Source organism: Cajanus cajan, chromosome 4 (assembly GCF_000230855.2).
Source record: "Cajanus cajan strain Asha chromosome 4, NIPB_CcT2T_4, whole genome shotgun sequence".
In the NCBI taxonomy this organism is placed as follows: domain Eukaryota; kingdom Viridiplantae; phylum Streptophyta; class Magnoliopsida; order Fabales; family Fabaceae; genus Cajanus; species Cajanus cajan.
The window spans coordinates 78,378,476-78,397,745 of NC_138520.1; the positions used below are offsets into that span (position 1 = coordinate 78,378,476).

General features: G+C 27.6%; 2 protein-coding genes across 7 annotated transcripts; both read right to left on the reverse strand.

The window, feature by feature from the left end:
* Positions 1 to 527: 527 nt before the first annotated feature.
* LOC109803013 (uncharacterized) lies at positions 528 to 1,197 on the reverse strand. The gene has a single exon (XM_020364459.3). It carries the CDS (start codon positions 1,114 to 1,116, stop codon positions 703 to 705), a length of 414 nt encoding a protein of 137 aa, XP_020220048.1. The 5' UTR covers positions 1,117 to 1,197; the 3' UTR covers positions 528 to 702.
* Positions 1,198 to 12,963: 11,766 nt separating this feature from the next.
* On the reverse strand, positions 12,964 to 17,422 carry LOC109802390 (putative lipid phosphate phosphatase 3, chloroplastic). Of its 6 annotated transcripts, XM_020363740.3 has the most exons (10): positions 16,961 to 17,420; positions 16,708 to 16,876; positions 15,635 to 15,727; positions 14,737 to 14,961; positions 14,555 to 14,642; positions 14,337 to 14,446; positions 14,147 to 14,237; positions 13,767 to 13,955; positions 13,576 to 13,635; positions 12,964 to 13,433 (listed from the first exon to the last, which is right to left on the reverse strand). In XM_020363740.3, exons 2-10 carry the CDS (start codon positions 16,720 to 16,722, stop codon positions 13,225 to 13,227), a joined length of 1,080 nt encoding a protein of 359 aa, XP_020219329.1. In that variant the 5' UTR covers positions 16,723 to 16,876; positions 16,961 to 17,420; the 3' UTR covers positions 12,964 to 13,224. The 6 variants fall into 6 exon arrangements, with proteins under 6 accessions (XP_020219329.1, XP_020219328.1, XP_020219333.1 ...); XM_020363739.3 differs by lacking the exon at positions 16,708 to 16,876 and having other exon boundaries at positions 16,961 to 17,422; XM_020363744.3 differs by lacking the exon at positions 16,708 to 16,876 and having other exon boundaries at positions 15,635 to 15,861; positions 16,961 to 17,415.
* Between the last annotated feature and the right edge of the window lie 1,848 nt (positions 17,423 to 19,270).

Genomic DNA, 19,270 nt, shown 5'->3' on the forward strand with positions numbered 1-19,270 from the left:
CCATGTGGGGTCGCTGTGCTACTCTGATGGGTTGGCAGGACTTGCCTTGGTGGAGGCCTTTTGGGGTGGCATGCGTGCCATTGCCAGAAGCAAAACCGTGAGGGCTGCCGCCAAAGCGGACAATATCCACATGCGGGTTGCTGGGCTGTTACAGCTAGCGTTCTAGAACATGAGTTGAATAATTTTACTTGAAAAAATAATTTAATCATATATGTAAAATTAAGTTATTTAATTAAATTTAATTTTACGGAAAAAATAATTTTGATAATTCACATAAAATTAATTTAAACTTTGACATTGCAGTAAAGCTAATTTTGATGGCATAGTGAAAAATAACATGAGCGAGGCTATAATTTCAATGAAATTTTTTTTACATTAATACCTTGGATCAAGTTCGGAATAATTTTTATCATCCACCTAACACTGAAGTATTAAGAATCTGTTTGGGGTTTTTGGTTATAAGTTTTAAAATTTTCAAAAATTACAACTAATTTTTAGTTTTTAACAAGTGAGAACAAGCATGTAAGTGCTATATGAACAGAGATTTCAATTAATTATGAGTTTAACAAGAAGTCAAGAAATAAAATACAATTTGTGGGTGATTCTTCAACATTTTCAGCAGAATCACACGGGAAATTTAGGAAGGAAAATTTGAGAAATCTAAAAAAAAAAAAAAAAGGTCAAAGGAAAAAACAATTAATACTACATGGAATATAGTTCATGAGACGCAACCAATGACTTGGAGATCTCAAAAATGAGTCTTGCCTCAAACGCATCACTTTTGTAATAACCCTTAGACACATGATGAGGATCAGCCTTTGCAATCCTTTTCTCACCAAACATGCTCTCTGTGTTGATCGACCTCAACATCAAGTTCATGTAAGCGTTTCTGAGCTTTGCCAACATCTTCAAAGGTGACCTAATTACCATCCATGTCAACCTTGGAACTGATTTCATCCGAAAATGCCTACGTGGGCTTCTTCTTGGCTTTACAATCTTGGTTTTTTTTCCACCACCATTATTGTTGTCACCACCAAGACGTTGATAACGCCTCCTTCTCAAGTACCTCTTTATGCCACCATAAGTTGGCTTAGGTAATAGTGACTCCGTTTCCATGCTTTCCTAAAGCTTCAAATTTGTGAAAGAGGAGGAGAAGGTTTATTTGTGGAAGTGATATAATTTGTGTATGGAATTGCATGTTGTTGGAGCATTTAAAGGGATTTTTTGCTTTTGAAAAATAAAAGTCAAGAAACTACAGTTTGACCAGAAACGGTGGGTGTGAGCATGAGAGTCAACATGAACAACGTAATTTCCTCCATCTAATATTTTATCTTTGTCCATCAATGATTCCTCCTTCTACTATGGAGACATAATCAATACTATTACTAATTAAAGTTAATTATTGTATGATAAACTTGCACGTTATCTTTAAGTGTTTAAGATAGAAGATAGAGAAAAATAAATGAATATAAATAAAATAATATTTGACGAGAATACTTTGGTGATGAAAAAAGAGAGTTGATAATTTTAAAAAATTAAAAAGAAATAAAAGAAGAACGAACATAAAAAATGAATATGTATAAAATAATTACTATAAATAATTTTATAGCGTGATATAGGCAAGGAATTAATATGAAATTAAAAAATATTATGAAAGTCCCATTATCCACATATATGGAACACAAAGTTTGATATTACGGGATTTTTTTTTTCCATTGAAATTTTCACTTACTTTTCTTTTAATTAAAATTGTCACGACCAAAAATCTCAATTCCCTTTTTTATTATTATTTAAAATATTTTCTATTATTTTTTGTTAAAAACTAAAATATAACATTAAAATATCGAAACCAAGAATTGAGTAGAATAAGTTTTGTGTGTATTTATATTGATGGTTAGGGTTAGGAGCCTATGAGGGTTGGTAAATTACAAATATGCGTGCAACACAAGGACACGGATTTTCCGATTGCAAGCACGTGGAAATGGAATCAAACATGGGAAAAGTAGTACGCAAACATCATATTTATATTAAAAAAAGGGCTGCATCTAGAAGTTTGGATTACTTATAATCCACTGCACACCATGTCATCCCCCATTTTTTTTTCCAAACTAATTTATTTATTTATTTATTTTATCTATACCAATTTATATATATATATATATATATATAGACTATTAAATCATTACAAATTTCATTTTAATAATCTTTATATCTAAAAATGACTTAATCATTAACTATCGGTTAGAGAAATATCTTTAGTGTGAATTTAAAAAAGTTAATTTATATCTGAACAACTCTTGGCCATGATTAATTGTATTCATTTTCAGAAAATAATTAAGGCTTTGAAAGTTTTGGTTCCATCTAAAGATATTTTTTCTTTTTCTTTGGAAATGGTTCTCATGGACTCCACAATATAATGTTCATGGTTTCACCTAAATCTTAATTATTTTCTGAAAATGGTTCTCATGGCAAAAATTTGTTTTATTTCACTCCACTTGCTGATGAGTTTTGACATGATAATATATGTCAGATACTTTAATTAATAATATATATTAAATTTACATGAAAAAATTATTATTTTATATGAAAATTTATATATAGAGGGAGGGATCTATTTACTTTAGAAGTAAGTTTATCTAAACTTATTCCAATCAATAACTCATGCTCTATCTCAAATTTCAACGATCCAACCGTTGAATTTAAAGTTCTTAAAGCATAAGTCAAATTTACAAATTTTTAAAAAATTTAAAAATTATTTGATACATCATTTCATTAAGTTAGCAAGAATAATATACAAAACACTTTTCCATGTCTTCTCTAACAACAAATTATGTTATATATAATATTATATAATTCATATATAAAAGTTATGACCTACATGTTGACATCATATGTTAAACTTAGTGAAATTACATTTTCAATAATTTTTTGAAGAATGCAAATTAAATTGATTCAATCGTTAAATTATGTAATATTGTATTCATAATCATATATATATCAAAATTTGTATAATTTGGACACTTTTTAGAGTAATATATATATATATATATATATATATATATATATATATATATATAGGAGGGTTCAAACGACACCGGTGTAACTTTTACTAAGTGTTACACCGCTCAATAACTTTATATTAAATGTGAATTTTGTAAATCCAACCGTTAGATGGAAAGTTCATATCTCTTAGATTTATATATACATACATATATATATATATATATATATATGAGGAGGGTTCAAACGACACCGGTGTAACTTTAACTAAGTGTTACACCGCTCAATAACTTTATATTAAATGTGAATTTTGTAAATCCAATCGTTAGATTGAAAGTTCATATCTCTTAGATCATATATATCAAATTTTATATTAATCTAAGATGATTTGATACTTCATTCTCATAAAACAAAATTGACGTAATATATACATTTCAAAATATACTAAAATATGAACACTTTGATTACCTTCAAGTTGTTGTTCAATTTTAACAAAATTTGACATATATGATCTAAGAGATATGAACTTTCCATCTAACGGTTGGATTTACAAAATTCACATTTAATATAAAGTTATTGAGCGGTGTAACACTTAGTTAAAGTTACACCGGTGTCGTTTGAACCCTCCTCATATATATATATATATATATATATATATATATATATATATATATATATATATATATATATATATATATATATATATATATATATATATATATATATATATATATATATATAAAGGAGGGTTCAATTGGTGTAACTTTTACTAAGAATTACATCGCTCAATAATTTTATATTAAATGTGAACTTTATAAGAGTTAATCACCTATACATTGTCAGTGTAAAGTTTTTTTACACTGGAAACCAATCATATCTTTTAACAGTGCCATGTCAGATGCTTATTTAATGAAATAAGAATAAAATAAAATAATTTAAAAGATATGATTGGTTGCTAGTGTAAAAAACTTTACACTAGCAGTGTATAAATGATTAACTCATTTTATAAATCCAACTGTTATATTGAAAGTTCTTTACTCTTAAATTATATATACAAAATTTTATATTAATTCAAAATGATTTGATAATTCATTCTTATAAAATATGTACCTATCTAAGGGCACACTAGTAATCTTCACATAGTCTAAAGGCTGAACGAGAGCTCTGAGCAAATATTCCGGTGAGGGGAGGTGCCTGCAAAAGGCACTCCGACTCTCAAGTCAGGACAAACACGAATATCAATAGTAATAAATGAACGATAACTTTACCTTGAGATGTGAACTATTTATACTGACATTAATGGGCTTAGTCTTCAATGGATCCTGTACTAGGATTACCAAATTAGGTAATACCCCATTAATTAGCTTACACATATGATTAGCCCTTAATTACTACTTAAGAATGATTAACCAGTTGACAAATCACCTTCACCGAGTCGTCTCAGCTGTTGGGGACGTCGATCGACTGTCGACCACCGAAGGTGCCAAAGTATGTTGATAGGTGTGGTCTCGTTCGGTTGTCGACCGTGTCGAATGGTATTAGGAATTCTCAGGATGGAAGACATGGTCAAGCGGGCCTCTCCCATCGGTTGTCGAAGGTGCCAATGGGAGTCTTGCTTTTAGTGGTGCCGAGTGGGTGTGGTCGAATGAACTAACCCGTACATTTGGTATGATCGAATGAGTATGGTCGAATGGTCAAGGGGTGTGGCTGAATGGTCAAGGGGTATGGCCGAATGGCCTAATCTGTACAAAATAAAATTGACGTAATATATACATTTTTAAATATAATAAAACATGAATACTTTGATTACCTTCGAGTTATTGTTCAATTTTAACAAAATTTGGTATAAACATATAAAGTGATATGAACTTTCAATCTAATGGTTAGATTTATAAAATTCACATTTAATATAAAGTTATTGAGTAATGTAATATTTAATAAAAATTATACCAATGTTGCTTGAACCCTCCTTTTATATATATATATATATATATATATGAAAAGTTTAATATCATATTATAAGAATATGATTAACTATCAAATAAATTTGAAACTAAATGAATTTTTATATACCAGATATAATTAGTAAGAATATCACATACTATAATTGCATATTTATATTTTGATAAAAGTTATTAAAGGTGTAATTTCATTAACTTTAATTAAAATTATTTAATTAAAATAATTAGCATAAATAATAAATATTTCAATTAAGATATTATTTTGGTAATTATTATATTTAATCTAATTTAATATAATTATTAAATTTATTAGAAAAATGAATCCAATCTTTTAATCCAACGGTTATAAAATTTATTCACATCGTCTGTATTAAAATAATATTTAACCAATAAAAGTCATGTTTCGTGAATGTAGATTAATTATTGACCATTAATTTTGAAATATTGTGTGGACTATCTCCATGGATAAAAAAATTACTAAGAATTTTTAGTTATTTAATTAAAATAATTAATTTAGTAATTAAAATTTATATATAATTAATATAAATGCATGCATAGTAAATTTTTGGTTATGCAATTAAAGTAATCAATGCTATTAAAATAATTAGTGTAATAATTAAATCTATATATATGATTAATATAAACTACATGTATTGTTTTATATAATTTTTTTATATTAAATATGGCTAAAATACTATTTTTATTAATAATATTGTATAATTTTATTAGTTATGTTAATTTCAATTCATTTATATTATTATTTGAATTAATGAAAATAATTATGACGGATGTATTTTAATTAAGTTAATGAAAATTATTTTAAACATGGGTAATTGGACAATTGTAAATTATATAAAGAATTTATTTAACGTAATTTAAAATTAGATAATTAAAATAATTACTTATAACTCTCATATAAATTTAATTATATTATTAAAATAATTAATCTAATTATAAATTATATATAACCACCTTAAATTAATTTAATTAATTTTTCCTAAAAAATGTAATTGATTTTTTATTCTTTTACTTATATAAATATATAAATAATTTAATTAATATCTTTTTCTCTGCATCATAAGGATCCTCCACTAAAGCTAATTTGAATAAAGTAGAATAATTATAAACTGACTAATTTAATTAATATAATTGTAAACTGTATATATTATTAATTCAATTAATTAAGACAACTGTGACCAGTAATATCAGTTTTAAATATGGTAAAATAATGAATATTTTAAGTTTTAGTATATGTATTGTAATTAATATATTAATTTTTTGTTGCAAATTATATATATAATTTAATTTGGTAACAACTATTTACTTGATAATTGTAATTAAAAATATTAAGCATGTCGTACATATTGCATGTGTTAATTGAAATCTTAATATGTTATTTTGTAGTAATAAGGTAATATGTAACTAATTAATACTTTTTAATTGGACAATTAATTAAAAAATCTTAAAAAAGGATTAATATAGTTTTCAGTAAATTTTCGGGTTCAAATTAAGGGTAATATGATAATTTACCTTATGCCATTAATATAATTAAGTTTAATTAAAAATAACAATTAATCAGTGATTGAATTATTATTAATTGTTGATTTTGATATATAATTAACTAATTAATTATTTTGAACACCAACTTTTTTTTTTGTTTATATATATATATATAAATATATTTTTATTGGATACAATTGTGTTCAAGTCAAATAAGATTATCATGGACTCCAAAATTTTCCCTTCTAAATCTGAATATTTAACATAACTCTCTACCAGTTGATTTTTATTTTTTTTTTTTGTAACAAAAAAAATATTGCATTAGGATAAGGCTCGATTCATGTAACGTCAACTTCAATTACCAACCCTTTTGATGATTTTGAATAGAATTAATTTATATGAAAAAATATAAAACACAAAAAAAAAGTGGATTCAATCTGAAGCCTAACTAGTAAGAACAAAACAACTTAACCAATCATATCACTTTTGCAGAACCCATATCAATTGATTAACGTCTTCGCCAATTTATGTTAACCTTTTGACTTTTGAGTTTCAAAGGTATAAAAGGTATTTAATAATATATATATATATATATATATATATATATATATATATATAAGAAATAAAATTAATTATTTACAGGTATTTTAAATATATTTGAAATATACATAAAAATATATTTAAAATATTAGTTTAATGATAATAAAACTTTTAATTTACAACATTAATTGAATTGATAGAAAAAATTAATTCCGTGTATATTTAACATTGTTTAATATTTTTGAGTATTAATTAAAATAATTTAGAAAAGAAAGATATTTGGTTGGATAATCAATTAAATATTTAATATATTATTTTTCTGCAAGGTAATTTTCAGAAAAAACGAAATCCTTTTATTTGAATGATTAATTTAAAAAATCTTATAAAAGAAAAAGAGAGTGTTGTGAATTAAGAAAAAGAAAAAAGAAAGAGAGAGAAAGATCGTACGCAACAAATTTTTTGAGTCCAAGTGAAGAGTATAATGGTTACTTAACTTTTATGTAATTAAGTATAATTAATTATTTTAATTAATCTAAATGAGTATCTAACCATTGATTGAGTGATTATTAATTGCTGGTTTTGATATGTATTTTTTAATTAAGTTGGTTTGAAATATTTATCTCCTTTATTAATTATTAATTATCTCTATTGAGATCGGATAATTATTTATTTTGAGTACCGTAATAAAAGGATTAAATATATTTTTTGTCCATGTAAAATAGGATAATTTTGTTTCTAGTTTTTTTCAATTTCGTCCCTATATTTTTCCCTTTTTCTTCTTATTGTTAAATTTAATGGAGAAAAATTAGAAATTTATAGAGACCAAAATTTGAGAAAACTAAAATTTAAGAAGATCAAAATGAAAATAACCAAAATTTGGGAGAAAAGGACCAAAATAAAATAAACTCATAGTTATTTATTTTGTTTTGGTCCTCCTATTTTTTTTTTTATTTTCATTTTGATCATTCTAAATTTTAGTTGTTTTAGTCTTTTTCATTTTAAAGTATGAAAAAATGTATTTAATTTTTATTGATAATAAAAATATAAAATAAACAACCATTCATACTTTTAATGTTTTAAAATTAGTTTTAATTTATTAAATAATTAATGCTGATTTGAATATATTTATATTTAATTTTCATTATAATTTATTTTATAAATTAGGTTTAAACATGCATGTTTTTAGTCTATGAAAAATGAGTATATTTTGATTTTAGTTTTTGTAAAAAAAATTATTTATTTTTCATCCTTATAAAATTTAAAACTATTGTTTTAATACTACTATTTGATCATTAGAAAGTTATATGACCATCTAGGTGGTGCCTACGAGTATCTTTGATACTTTATCTGTACGTGACACTTTTTACATTTTTGTGTAAATTTTTAAAATAATTGTTATATATACACCTTTAAGTGGTCATTAGGAACAAAAAAAATAGAGATTTTAATTCAGAGGGGTGACAATTTTAATTTTTTTTATATTGAGACTAAAATCAAAATTTATTCATTTTATAGGAATCTAAAATCATGTTTACAAATTTTTGAAAGATGAAAAACATAATTTTCTTTTATAGGAACTAAAATAAAAAGTAGCTCATTTTATAAGAATTAAAAACATATTTAAATTTATAAATTAAAAAACTTAATAAATGACTTTAAAATGAAAAAAAAATAGAGATATTTAACTAGATATTCAATTAAAAACTTTAATATATTAATTTGCATTTTGATTGACAGTTGGTAATGCATAAATTAAAATTTTTAATTTGGATAATCAATTATAAATATTTAAAATAAGAAAAATTGCAGCAAAATTTTGGATCCGAATTCAAAGTAGTCTGGTGATTTAATTTTTAGGAAATTAAGACAATTAAGGACAATTAATGAATTTAAGTAAACATAAGTTCTTAATTTGAAATTGAATTGACATTAATTACTAATTTTAGATGTAATTTTCTAATTACGAGAACCAAAATGAATAAATATTGTTTAACAACCATATATCAGTAAATATTTGATTTATTTACAAGCATTAGCAAAAGTACAAAATAATGAAAAAACTTTAAGTTTAGATTATTGATATTGAAAATATAAATTAATATATAAAATATACAAAAATCGTTCATAACTTTTAATTTACAGAGTTTTACAAATTAATTTTAATTAATGTAAGAGTAAATTATATGTTTTGGGTTTTTATGTTTATATTGAATGGTACGTAATTATAAATCTTGGATAATAAAGAAAAATAATTTAAAAAATAAAATATCATTAACGGTATAATTAATTACCAAATTTTAATATGTCATTTTACATTCTGATTTATATTTTGCAACAGTTTAAATATTTTATTTGAATTATCAATTAAAAAATCTTATAAATAAAAGAAAGGTAATTACATGATCCAAATTAACAGTAACACAATGATTTAACTTTGATGCAATTGAGTGTAATCAATTCCTATATATTAAACATAAATTTATATAAGAGTATTTTTAGGGATTTTAATTTTATTCAACGAGAAGGTTGGTAGGAATTTTTTAAAATTTTTTTTGTTTAATTCAGTTTTTATCATAAATCTAAACTATAATTTATATATAATAATTTTAAATATAATTTATATATTCAAACATAGTATTTATTTATATATAATTTATTATAAATCTTAATTATATATAATAAATATATATGTACATTACACAAACTAAAATACTAGTTATTTATTAAATTAATAAATAATTAAATGACCCTTAATTACTAATCCTAATATGTTATTTGCTTTCATTGAGTATTCTGAGTATTGAATTAATAAATAATTAAATGACCCTACAAGCCTTCAACGAAATACGCTGCAACAAACATAAATCCGAATGCAAAATAAGAATTGTCAATGCCAATCATGTTGGTCAAAGATAAAACCAAGTTTGACCAGCGCTCTAAAATCACGTTTGGCCCTAACCCTATGAGAATACTACTCATCCAGAGTGTACATATCAACCCGAAGAGAATATTCTGGGAAAAAAAAAAATTGTTTATTATTAGAGTAACGTAAGCACTGACATTTACCTCCTGTTCTTTTTGTGCATCTCACTATCACCACACCAGTCACCTATTTTGTTTCTGGTTTACATAAACTGCACTTATCCAGTGTTATTTTAAATATTATTATTACCACTCTTATTTAATATTGCATGGTATAAATAATACAGATATAATAATTTGAAGGAAGTTAGGAAGGCAAAGACTGTGTTGTTAATGGTCATGTTTGTTCACCCACATCATCACACGCTCCATCATCACTGCTCAAAGCATTATTTGTTGACTTTCTTCATTTTTCAAAAGCAGCCATTTATATATATTTATATATAATATTAAAAGTAAAATAATCTTATGTCGTGATCAATATTGTTACACGGTTTATGATTTTATTAATCTTAATTAGTTCACAATGAACATGCATTCTAATGTTCTCCGTTTACAATTATTTTATGAAATTAAATATAATATTTTGAGTACGAATTTCTCACTTATATATTTGCTCAACTGGCAAGCCATGTTCAACCACAATCTATTCACATTTCAAGCTACTGAAAGCAAGAAAATGGAGTCACTATTTCCTAAGCCAACCCTATACGGTGGCATAAAGAGTTACTTGAGGAGGCGGCGCTACCGAAGTCTCCACGGTGGTGCTGCCACCGGGAGAAGGAAGATGACGATCATCCGGTTGAAAAGTCCACGTAAGTATTGGAAGATAAGAGCAATTCCAAGGCTTAGATGGGTGATGAGATCACCATTGAAAATGTTGACAAAGCTCAAGAATGCTTATATGAACTTTATGTTGAGGTTGGCAGGGAACGTAGGTGCTATGAATAGTGATAATATCTTTGGTGTGAAACGAATTCCAAAGGCTCGTCAAGTGTCTAAGGGGTATTCCGGTGATGAATTTGAGGCCAGGCTTATTTTTGAGATTTCTAAGACCTTGGTTGCTTCCTATGAACTATATCCCATGTAATTGTTATTGTCTCTTCTTAGCCATCCAACAACTTGTCTTTTTTTTTTTTTTTTTTTTTTTTGCTTATTGTTTGTTTTGCTTTCACTCAATTTTATAAATAAAATAAGATTCAAACAAAAAAACCGATTATTAAAAAAAGAGCAAACAGTAAATATTTTATTTTAATTTTTAGTTTTGAGCCCATTTATTTTGATAGATGGGCTTTTTTTGAGGGTGGAGTGGAAATTATCTCAATGTGTTATTAAAGTCGGGTCGAATTATAAAATGCTTACTTCAAACCACTTCTTCATTTAAGATAACAGGTTTATATATAACAAAATAATAATATAAAATTATATTAATTTACACAATTCAACCAATAATTCAATCAATGACTAATTGATGATTCATTAACTCAATATCCCTAGGAAATCAATAACGGATTCAAATTTTATAATATTCTAACACTATCCATGACATATTTTTAAGACTGTGTTATTAGAGAAAATGTGGTAATATTCCTCAAAATAGAAATGGAAAAATATAATTTTTATGTGGGTAGAAAGTTTATAGAATTTACCTCCTAAATAGTTACTAGGTAAACAATAATTTTAGGTAGTAGAGTTGTATAGGGTTTAGGTTGGTGTTGGTCGGGTGCTATAGAAACAAAAATAGATAGCGAAACCTAGGAGTTGGAAAATCTTATTCTTATCCATTCATCGGAAAGGGGATGGAAACGAAAGCTGATGTTGATTCTTTCTGGACATGGAATGGCAACCAAAAGGAGGAAAAACAATTCTCAGTGAGCAAGTTCCTAGGAAACAAGGCCCCCAAACCTGAAACATCAGTGTTGGGTCCTGGGTTCGGAGCTGGGATCGGGTGCGGCGCTGGAATAGGTTTTGGTTTGGTTGGTGGCTTCGGCTTCGGAGGCTGGCCCTTCAACCACATGCACCTCGTGTTTGGTGTCGGAATGGGTTGTGGAGTGGGTCTTGGCTTCGGCTTCGGCCAAGGCATTGGATACGATTTCAATTTCCGCACCCGTAAGTCTAGAAAATCCAACAAACACTTTTCGGATCCCAAAAAAACAATTGTCATTCAGATATGATTACCATGCTGTTTCACTTTTTTTTTCCTAGTATTTGCTATTTACTTTTTGCATTTCTTGTTGAGTCGTTAAAATTGACCAATTAATTGTCTGACGGCGCACCCTATAACATGCTTCATTTGATTTATAGTCCATGAATGAGAAAGTCAGCATTTTCTACTTGCTTCAAATCAACGTTTGGTAATTGGAATACCAGACTTATATTCAACAGTATGTGTCAGTAATTTTACTTCCTTGCAGCTGCTGAAGACTGAAAAGTAGCTTATGTTTTTAACATTATTTTTTCTGGTCTTACAAGTCGTAAAATCTAGGCCGCAAACATTGAAGTACAACCTCTAAAAAATCTATTCTTACTTTTTAGCATTTGCATTAAATGGAATGGCATGGAAAGAAAGAAGAAAAAAAGTTACTTTGAACCGAATGGAATCAAATTGTTATGGACTGTACTAGACACTTACCAATAAAACTGTTTGTTACTCTGCTGGAAATTGATTTGACAGAAACATAGCATCATTCCCCCCACTTCAATTGTAGCATCTACCGATTAGAGAACACAAATAGAAACAAATACGCATAGTTTGTCATAAATAAAAGCTGTAAGGTAATAACAATTGTTATTATATTTATCAAAATCCCATTGATCCAAAAATATTTACTTTAAACCCTTGAAAATTTAATTGTCACTATGATTTTTCTCTGTAATGTAAAATGTGTTTGAATGAATGGCAATACCCACAAGTTATTCAAAGAGAAATTATTAGATGATCTTAACTAATTTTTATATGACACGTAATAAGTGTTATTAATTCTTTTTGTATATTGAAAAACTTAAATGCATGTCGTATAAAAATTGATTGAAATGATAATTTTAAATTATCTAATAATTTTTTCTCTTCAATAGATTTCATATTTTCTAATGTTGACATATTCACAAATAGAGAAATAACTAACTGTCCCAAATCTGACCTGCAAACAACCACGCTTCAAAGTTTTCAGAGACACTTGAACTGAGTAGAAACAATAACTCAGCAAAATGTGTTAGTTTTACATGCGGGATAAAACGCTAGGATATGAACTAACATCTGATTGGCATTTTACAAATAGAAAGATCATGAGATGTACAGACTTTATGTTCTCCCAGATTCAATGTCATTCAATGTTGCATTATGATCCCGTGCTAAAGATAGCCGCCCCATACACCCATGGAAACCTTGCCCCTCTTGGCTCTCAACCTGAGCCTCCGATAACTGCGCTTGACCAGAATTTTGAACGTTAGGAACTTGGGTCATACTACGTGATTCTTCCAACATCCTAAAATATGCATAAGGACCCCAACCTGCAGAGAAAAACAATATATCTAGAACATCAAAAGGTTTACGGCATACTTCATAACAGAAACAAACTAATGAAGTTAGGATAATTTTAACAGAAACATATTGAAAGTGAGAGCATCTATTGGAATCTGCATTGAAGCAAACCTTCAGAATGATAAGGAGGAGGAAAAAACTGCAAATAGCAAAATGTAGCCACTGTAAGCCCTGAAAGAAGAGATATTAAAGTGAGTCAAGTGCCAGCAACAATGGTAAGTACTAAGTAGTTTTCTCTTTCGAGGGTTGAAAAGAAGGCCTAGTTAATTTATAACTAATTGAGATACTAAGGATGGACCAACCTAAAAGACCTCCAGCAAACACGTCCTGCCAGTGGTGCCAGTAGTCATCAATTCTAGAAATGCCAACTAGTGATGCAAAAAGTAGTGGTAGGAAAACAATGCAAAGTTTTGCAACATGACCTCTGCGATCAAATGCTTGTATTTTTCCAGACAGGTACAATGATAAAAACCCAAGAGAGGAAAATGACCCTGCATATAAATTGAAATTATTTTAATCAAATTAATAAGATAAAATTTGAGTACACATGCTTTGAATGAGCTAAACTAATTCCACATTTCATTTCTATTGAAACTAAATTACAGCAAAGTCACGAGCATGGCAAAACCAGTCTTTTCTGTAGACCTTTGTACAAACAACACATTAAATAAATGCCACATACATGAAGTATGGCCGCTTGGGAAACTCTTGTATCCTTCCTTTACGACCTTTTCGTCACCATGACAAATGACATCTCCCCATTTATCGTAAACCTAACAAGAAGCCAATAGTCATTAAGTATGCATGCTATACTAAGAATCAACGTGATTGATAAACATGAATTGATAACCTAAAATTAAAGGAAAACATACATCCTTTCCATCCGGAAAACATCGCCAGAAGAAGTCTGGTCGAGGTCGACCAACTGCATTTTTAATTGCCTCAGTAAATACTGCTGTTACTAAAATGGAGAAGAATAGACCTGTGCCAGCAAACAATTTTTTGTTATGCTCTCTAACAGTTTCGTTTCAGAAAATAGAATATGCTTGCTAGCAATTAAATAAAATGAGGGGTATTTAAAAATTAATACCCAGCACAGCATGATGAAGATCATAGACATCTCTCCTTCGTATATAGACAACAAGAAAGATCACTATAGGCAACAAAACTGCATAAATCTAACCATGACAAAATAGTGAATGACAAGATAATCTTGTTAACGTAATTGTTCAAGGAAAAAAATTCACGTTATATCTGAAGCAGTAAACTTACAGGAATAGCCCAAACAGGAACTGTATTACTCTTAAGGGGGTATCTGAGATCAGTCATCATATCCTTCCCAACAAAACGATGGAAAGGATGGATAATGTACAGAATGATAACAATCAACACGAGGAGCAAGAGAATGAGCCAATCGTGCTTGTGTGTTTTCGCAACTGCATATCCATGAGAACTCATGGTATGTGAACCAAGTTGGACTTCCCTTGTCCTCAATTCCTAGAGCACACAAAAAAACACAATTGAGATTAGTAGTAATCAGAAATAGATGTTCAATTCTTCGTTAACAAACACCAGCAGATTTCCATCATGTCTATAACAAAGCAAACAATCAAATTTAATAAAAGAATCACCCCTAGCAAAATTTGCATTATGTATATCTTCATACACTGATGATATAAGGATAATGCAATTAACAACTTAGTGGATATTTTTCATCAATAAAATGGGAATTAGAATATTCGAAAAAAGGCATAAATTGGGCTTGGTGTAAAAAAAAAGAAGACACAAACTGAGCTAGTACCACAGAAAAAAACAGTATAATTGTATGATGAACTAAGATGGAGACTTCCTTCATCACTAAAAAGCAATAAGCATCATGTTGCTTAATTCCTATCTCTGTAGCAGCTTAAAGCATCGTGAACAGCCTGATTCTACTAAAGCTGTGTAGAGAAGAGGCTTTAAAATGCCAGTCATACAGACATATGAGAACATGTTTTCTAATTCTTAAATAATCCTTAAATTATGTGTCAATCCTTTCCACATGAACTCCTTGTGTAATAAAATACTAGAAAAAGGTTATGAACTCTATCTTCTCAGAGGCAATATTGTAATGCCCAAGCCTGAAGAATCTCCTTTAGTTATTCAAGAAAAATCTTATTAGATTGTATACCTCTTCATTCTTTGAGTCTATCAATGGAAAATTAATGGATGAAAAGTGAGCACCAGTCACAGCAGAGATCCCTGGCCTCCTGCCTGTTAAATCCTAGGTAACTCCACAGAAAGCAATATCAGGGACAAATACCATGAAAAAACCCTGATTTGCTTTGTTTCTCTTGAAACTTTTGGCATTCTGTTTTTGTGTGTTTTCATAGACACAACTATTTAAGTTAAACAAAGCTGCAAAATATCCAAATTAGAAACCTGGAAAATCCTATGTGTAACATTGACACATAAACATCTTAAATATTACTGAAATTTTGAACACAAAGCCAATATGGATTAAGATTCAGGAAAATCACCACAAAACAAGAAAAACAGTTGAAGTTAATCTGCAATTTAAGCTTCAAAGACAGATTAAACCAGCCAGCCAGCAAATCAATCAAAAACAGATTACACAGCCCTTGTTAAGTAGAAATGAACCAGAAGGCACAATGAAACTATCCTAAAGAGAAAAAGGGAAAGAAGGATGAACAGAGGATAAAGCATTGATTAACATGAATAAAAGTTCTCATGAAAGTGATAGTAAAGTTCAAGAGTTATGAGCCAAAGTGAAGAGTTCATTTATCATATCAGCAGCAATTAATTAAATCAACTGATATGATTAAAAAAAAAATCATGCCAGCATTAGCTTAAATCATTCAGGGCCTGCCTAATGCATACGGTCCAAATCCTAGCAGTTGCAACAATTTTCTTCTTTCGGTCTACTCCTATAGAATATCAGCCTGCCTATATGTCCAAAGCAGACAAAAGAATTTCCAAGAAGGCAAACAAACTTTAACACGAAAAACAAATGATGGGTATGACTGTAGTCTGTAACTACAAATAGAACACACAAACAGAATATTAAATAAACACATCTACATTTATAAATGTTCTGTTTTGAAAGACAAATATCATGTCACCAACTAAACATGAAAGCAAAGAACAAGAAGAATGTGTGCATTGAACTTGATTTCTGAATTCTGAATTCTGATCAAGAGAAGGGAGGATACAAGCTTCACAAATATGAATAAAATGAATTACCTTTATCATGGACATCAATTAAATGGTTCAAAACATCGATAGTCACACAGATCCGTCCATCCATCAATTTATAACAAAATCACAATTTTTTTTCGTCATGTCAACTACATTACCACGAATACAACTTCAAAAGCTTAATTTATAGAGTTCCAAAGCAGGGTCCAGAGAACTACACCATTAAACATACAACAGAATCAGAGTGTCCATGACAGGGAAGAAGAACAAAGTTGAAATAGAAGTATAAAACGCTGACCTGAACGCGGGTCCTAATAGACTGAAAACGAAAGAAGGGTCTTAAATCCCACCAAGAAGCCATAGCGTGAAGCAACAAAATACCATTCAAGGAAATATTCAAAGAGACAAGGAGATTGGGAACATCAACTGAGAGGTGGAAAAGAAGTAAAAAGCGAAGGGGTCGCAGAGAATAATTGCATATGCACTGAAAAAGAAGTTGAGAATTTCAATTTCAATTTTTGTCCACAAGAAAAAAGATGAAGTGCAGCACCGTGAACTGGGTTAGGTCACTTTCATTCATATTATGTAAATTACTAGTATCCTAATCATGAATCATGATATTATGAAAAAACAAAAAATACGAAGGTGGCGAGAAATGGAACGTGGCTCCTAAATTATTGCACATTTTGGTCTTTTGATAGGTTAAGAGGAAACAAAATTGATGTTCAGGAAACTGCCCTTGGCAGATTGAAACCTGATTCTTAACTGGACGTTTACATTTGCCTTAAAGTTAATTATGACTCTTTGGGGTTTCTTCCTAACTGCATAAAGTTACTTTATTAATCAAAAAGTTACAAAATCAAACTCCTATATTATGCGCAAACAATTATTCTGAGAATATTTTTAGAAATTTTTTCTCAATTAAAATATTTATAGAAATTTTCTTATCTTCTAATTTAATTTAATTTTTATTTAAAATTAAAATTTAACATTTATAAAATAAATAATTATTAATTAAAAATATTTTTATATAAATTATTATCTTAAATATAAAATATAATTTATATGCTTAAAAATATTTATTTATATAAATTTTAAATAAAATTTATGTATTCAAATATAATACTTATGAATATATATAATTTGTTATAAATGAGTGAATGTCTTGAGTGTGAACAAAAATATGATTGAAAAAGGAAAAAGAATAGGAAGAAAAAACAGATTATTCTTGCGAAAAACAAATTATATTTAACGGGGAAAATACTTACTCCTATTTACTACGAAACCCACCTTAAAACAATATGTGGCTTTTTTCTTAAAAAATCTTTGGGCTTTTTGAACAAAGTAGGGTCCTTTTAAAAGTTTATTATGTAATTGGGGCTGTTTTGTAACTAATTACGCCTTTGGGGTCATTTATAACAGTGTCGCTATGACCCATAGCGACATCCATGACACGTGGCAATTTTTTTTTTGTCTAGGATAGGCTAGAATGAGCCACATCAATGTAGCTATAGGCTGGGCCAACACAGTTGATGGACTAACAAAAATGATGTAGCCCATAGCGACACCCTCTAAGAAAAAAAAAAGAAAAACGAAAATAATAGAAATGTAAAATAAAAATAATAAACTGAGTTATTTATTATATATTTATAAAAATAAAATTAAGTTTTTAAAAAAAGTAATTTTAAAATAAATTTTACGTATTTTTTAAGAGAGATGTTATGGGCCATAGCAACACTGTGTCGCTATGGGCCATAGCGCCTTGCATTATTTATTTATTTATTTATTGCAAAATAATCACGTTTTATTTATAATTATTCATTTTTGTATTTTTAATTCAAAGTAAACAAACTGAATAATTAAAATAAAATTATATTATATTATGTTAAATTTAAAAAAAAAACTGAAAAAAATAAGTAAATAAAATAAAAACGTAAAAAATAGAAAAATATGTGTCGCTATGGGCAGCGACACCATTCATTAATTATTTATTTGTTAAATATTAACATTTAATTTTAAAAACTTAATTTATATATTTTTAATATAATATTTATAGAAATAAACAAATTTAATTAAATTTAAATATCAGTATTTTGTTTAATATAATTAAATATAATAATTTCAGTATTTATATATAATTTGTTTAATATAATATAATTAAATATTAAAATAAACTGGGCCACGAAAATTATATATTTAATTTATTTTTTCCACTTCTTAATTTATATTATCAATTTAATATAAATCTATATTTATATACAAAATTTTTCTGTTATTTAATTATTTTATATATATTTTATTTTTCTTTTTAAGTATTTAAATATTTAAGACTGTGGCGCTATGACCTATAGCGACACTGTGTCGCTATAGGCCATAGCGCCACCATTTTTTTACGTTTTTTTTTATAAATAATTTACTTAATCTATTTTTTCCAAATTTTAATTTTTTTATTAAGTTCTTATAATTTATATTTATATATTTATCTTTTTTGTATTTATTTTATGTTATATATATATTTTTTCTTGTAATGTATTTTAATTTTTAACTGGTGGCGCTATGGCCTATAGCGACACAGTGTCGCTATAGGCCATAACGCCACTTTCACATA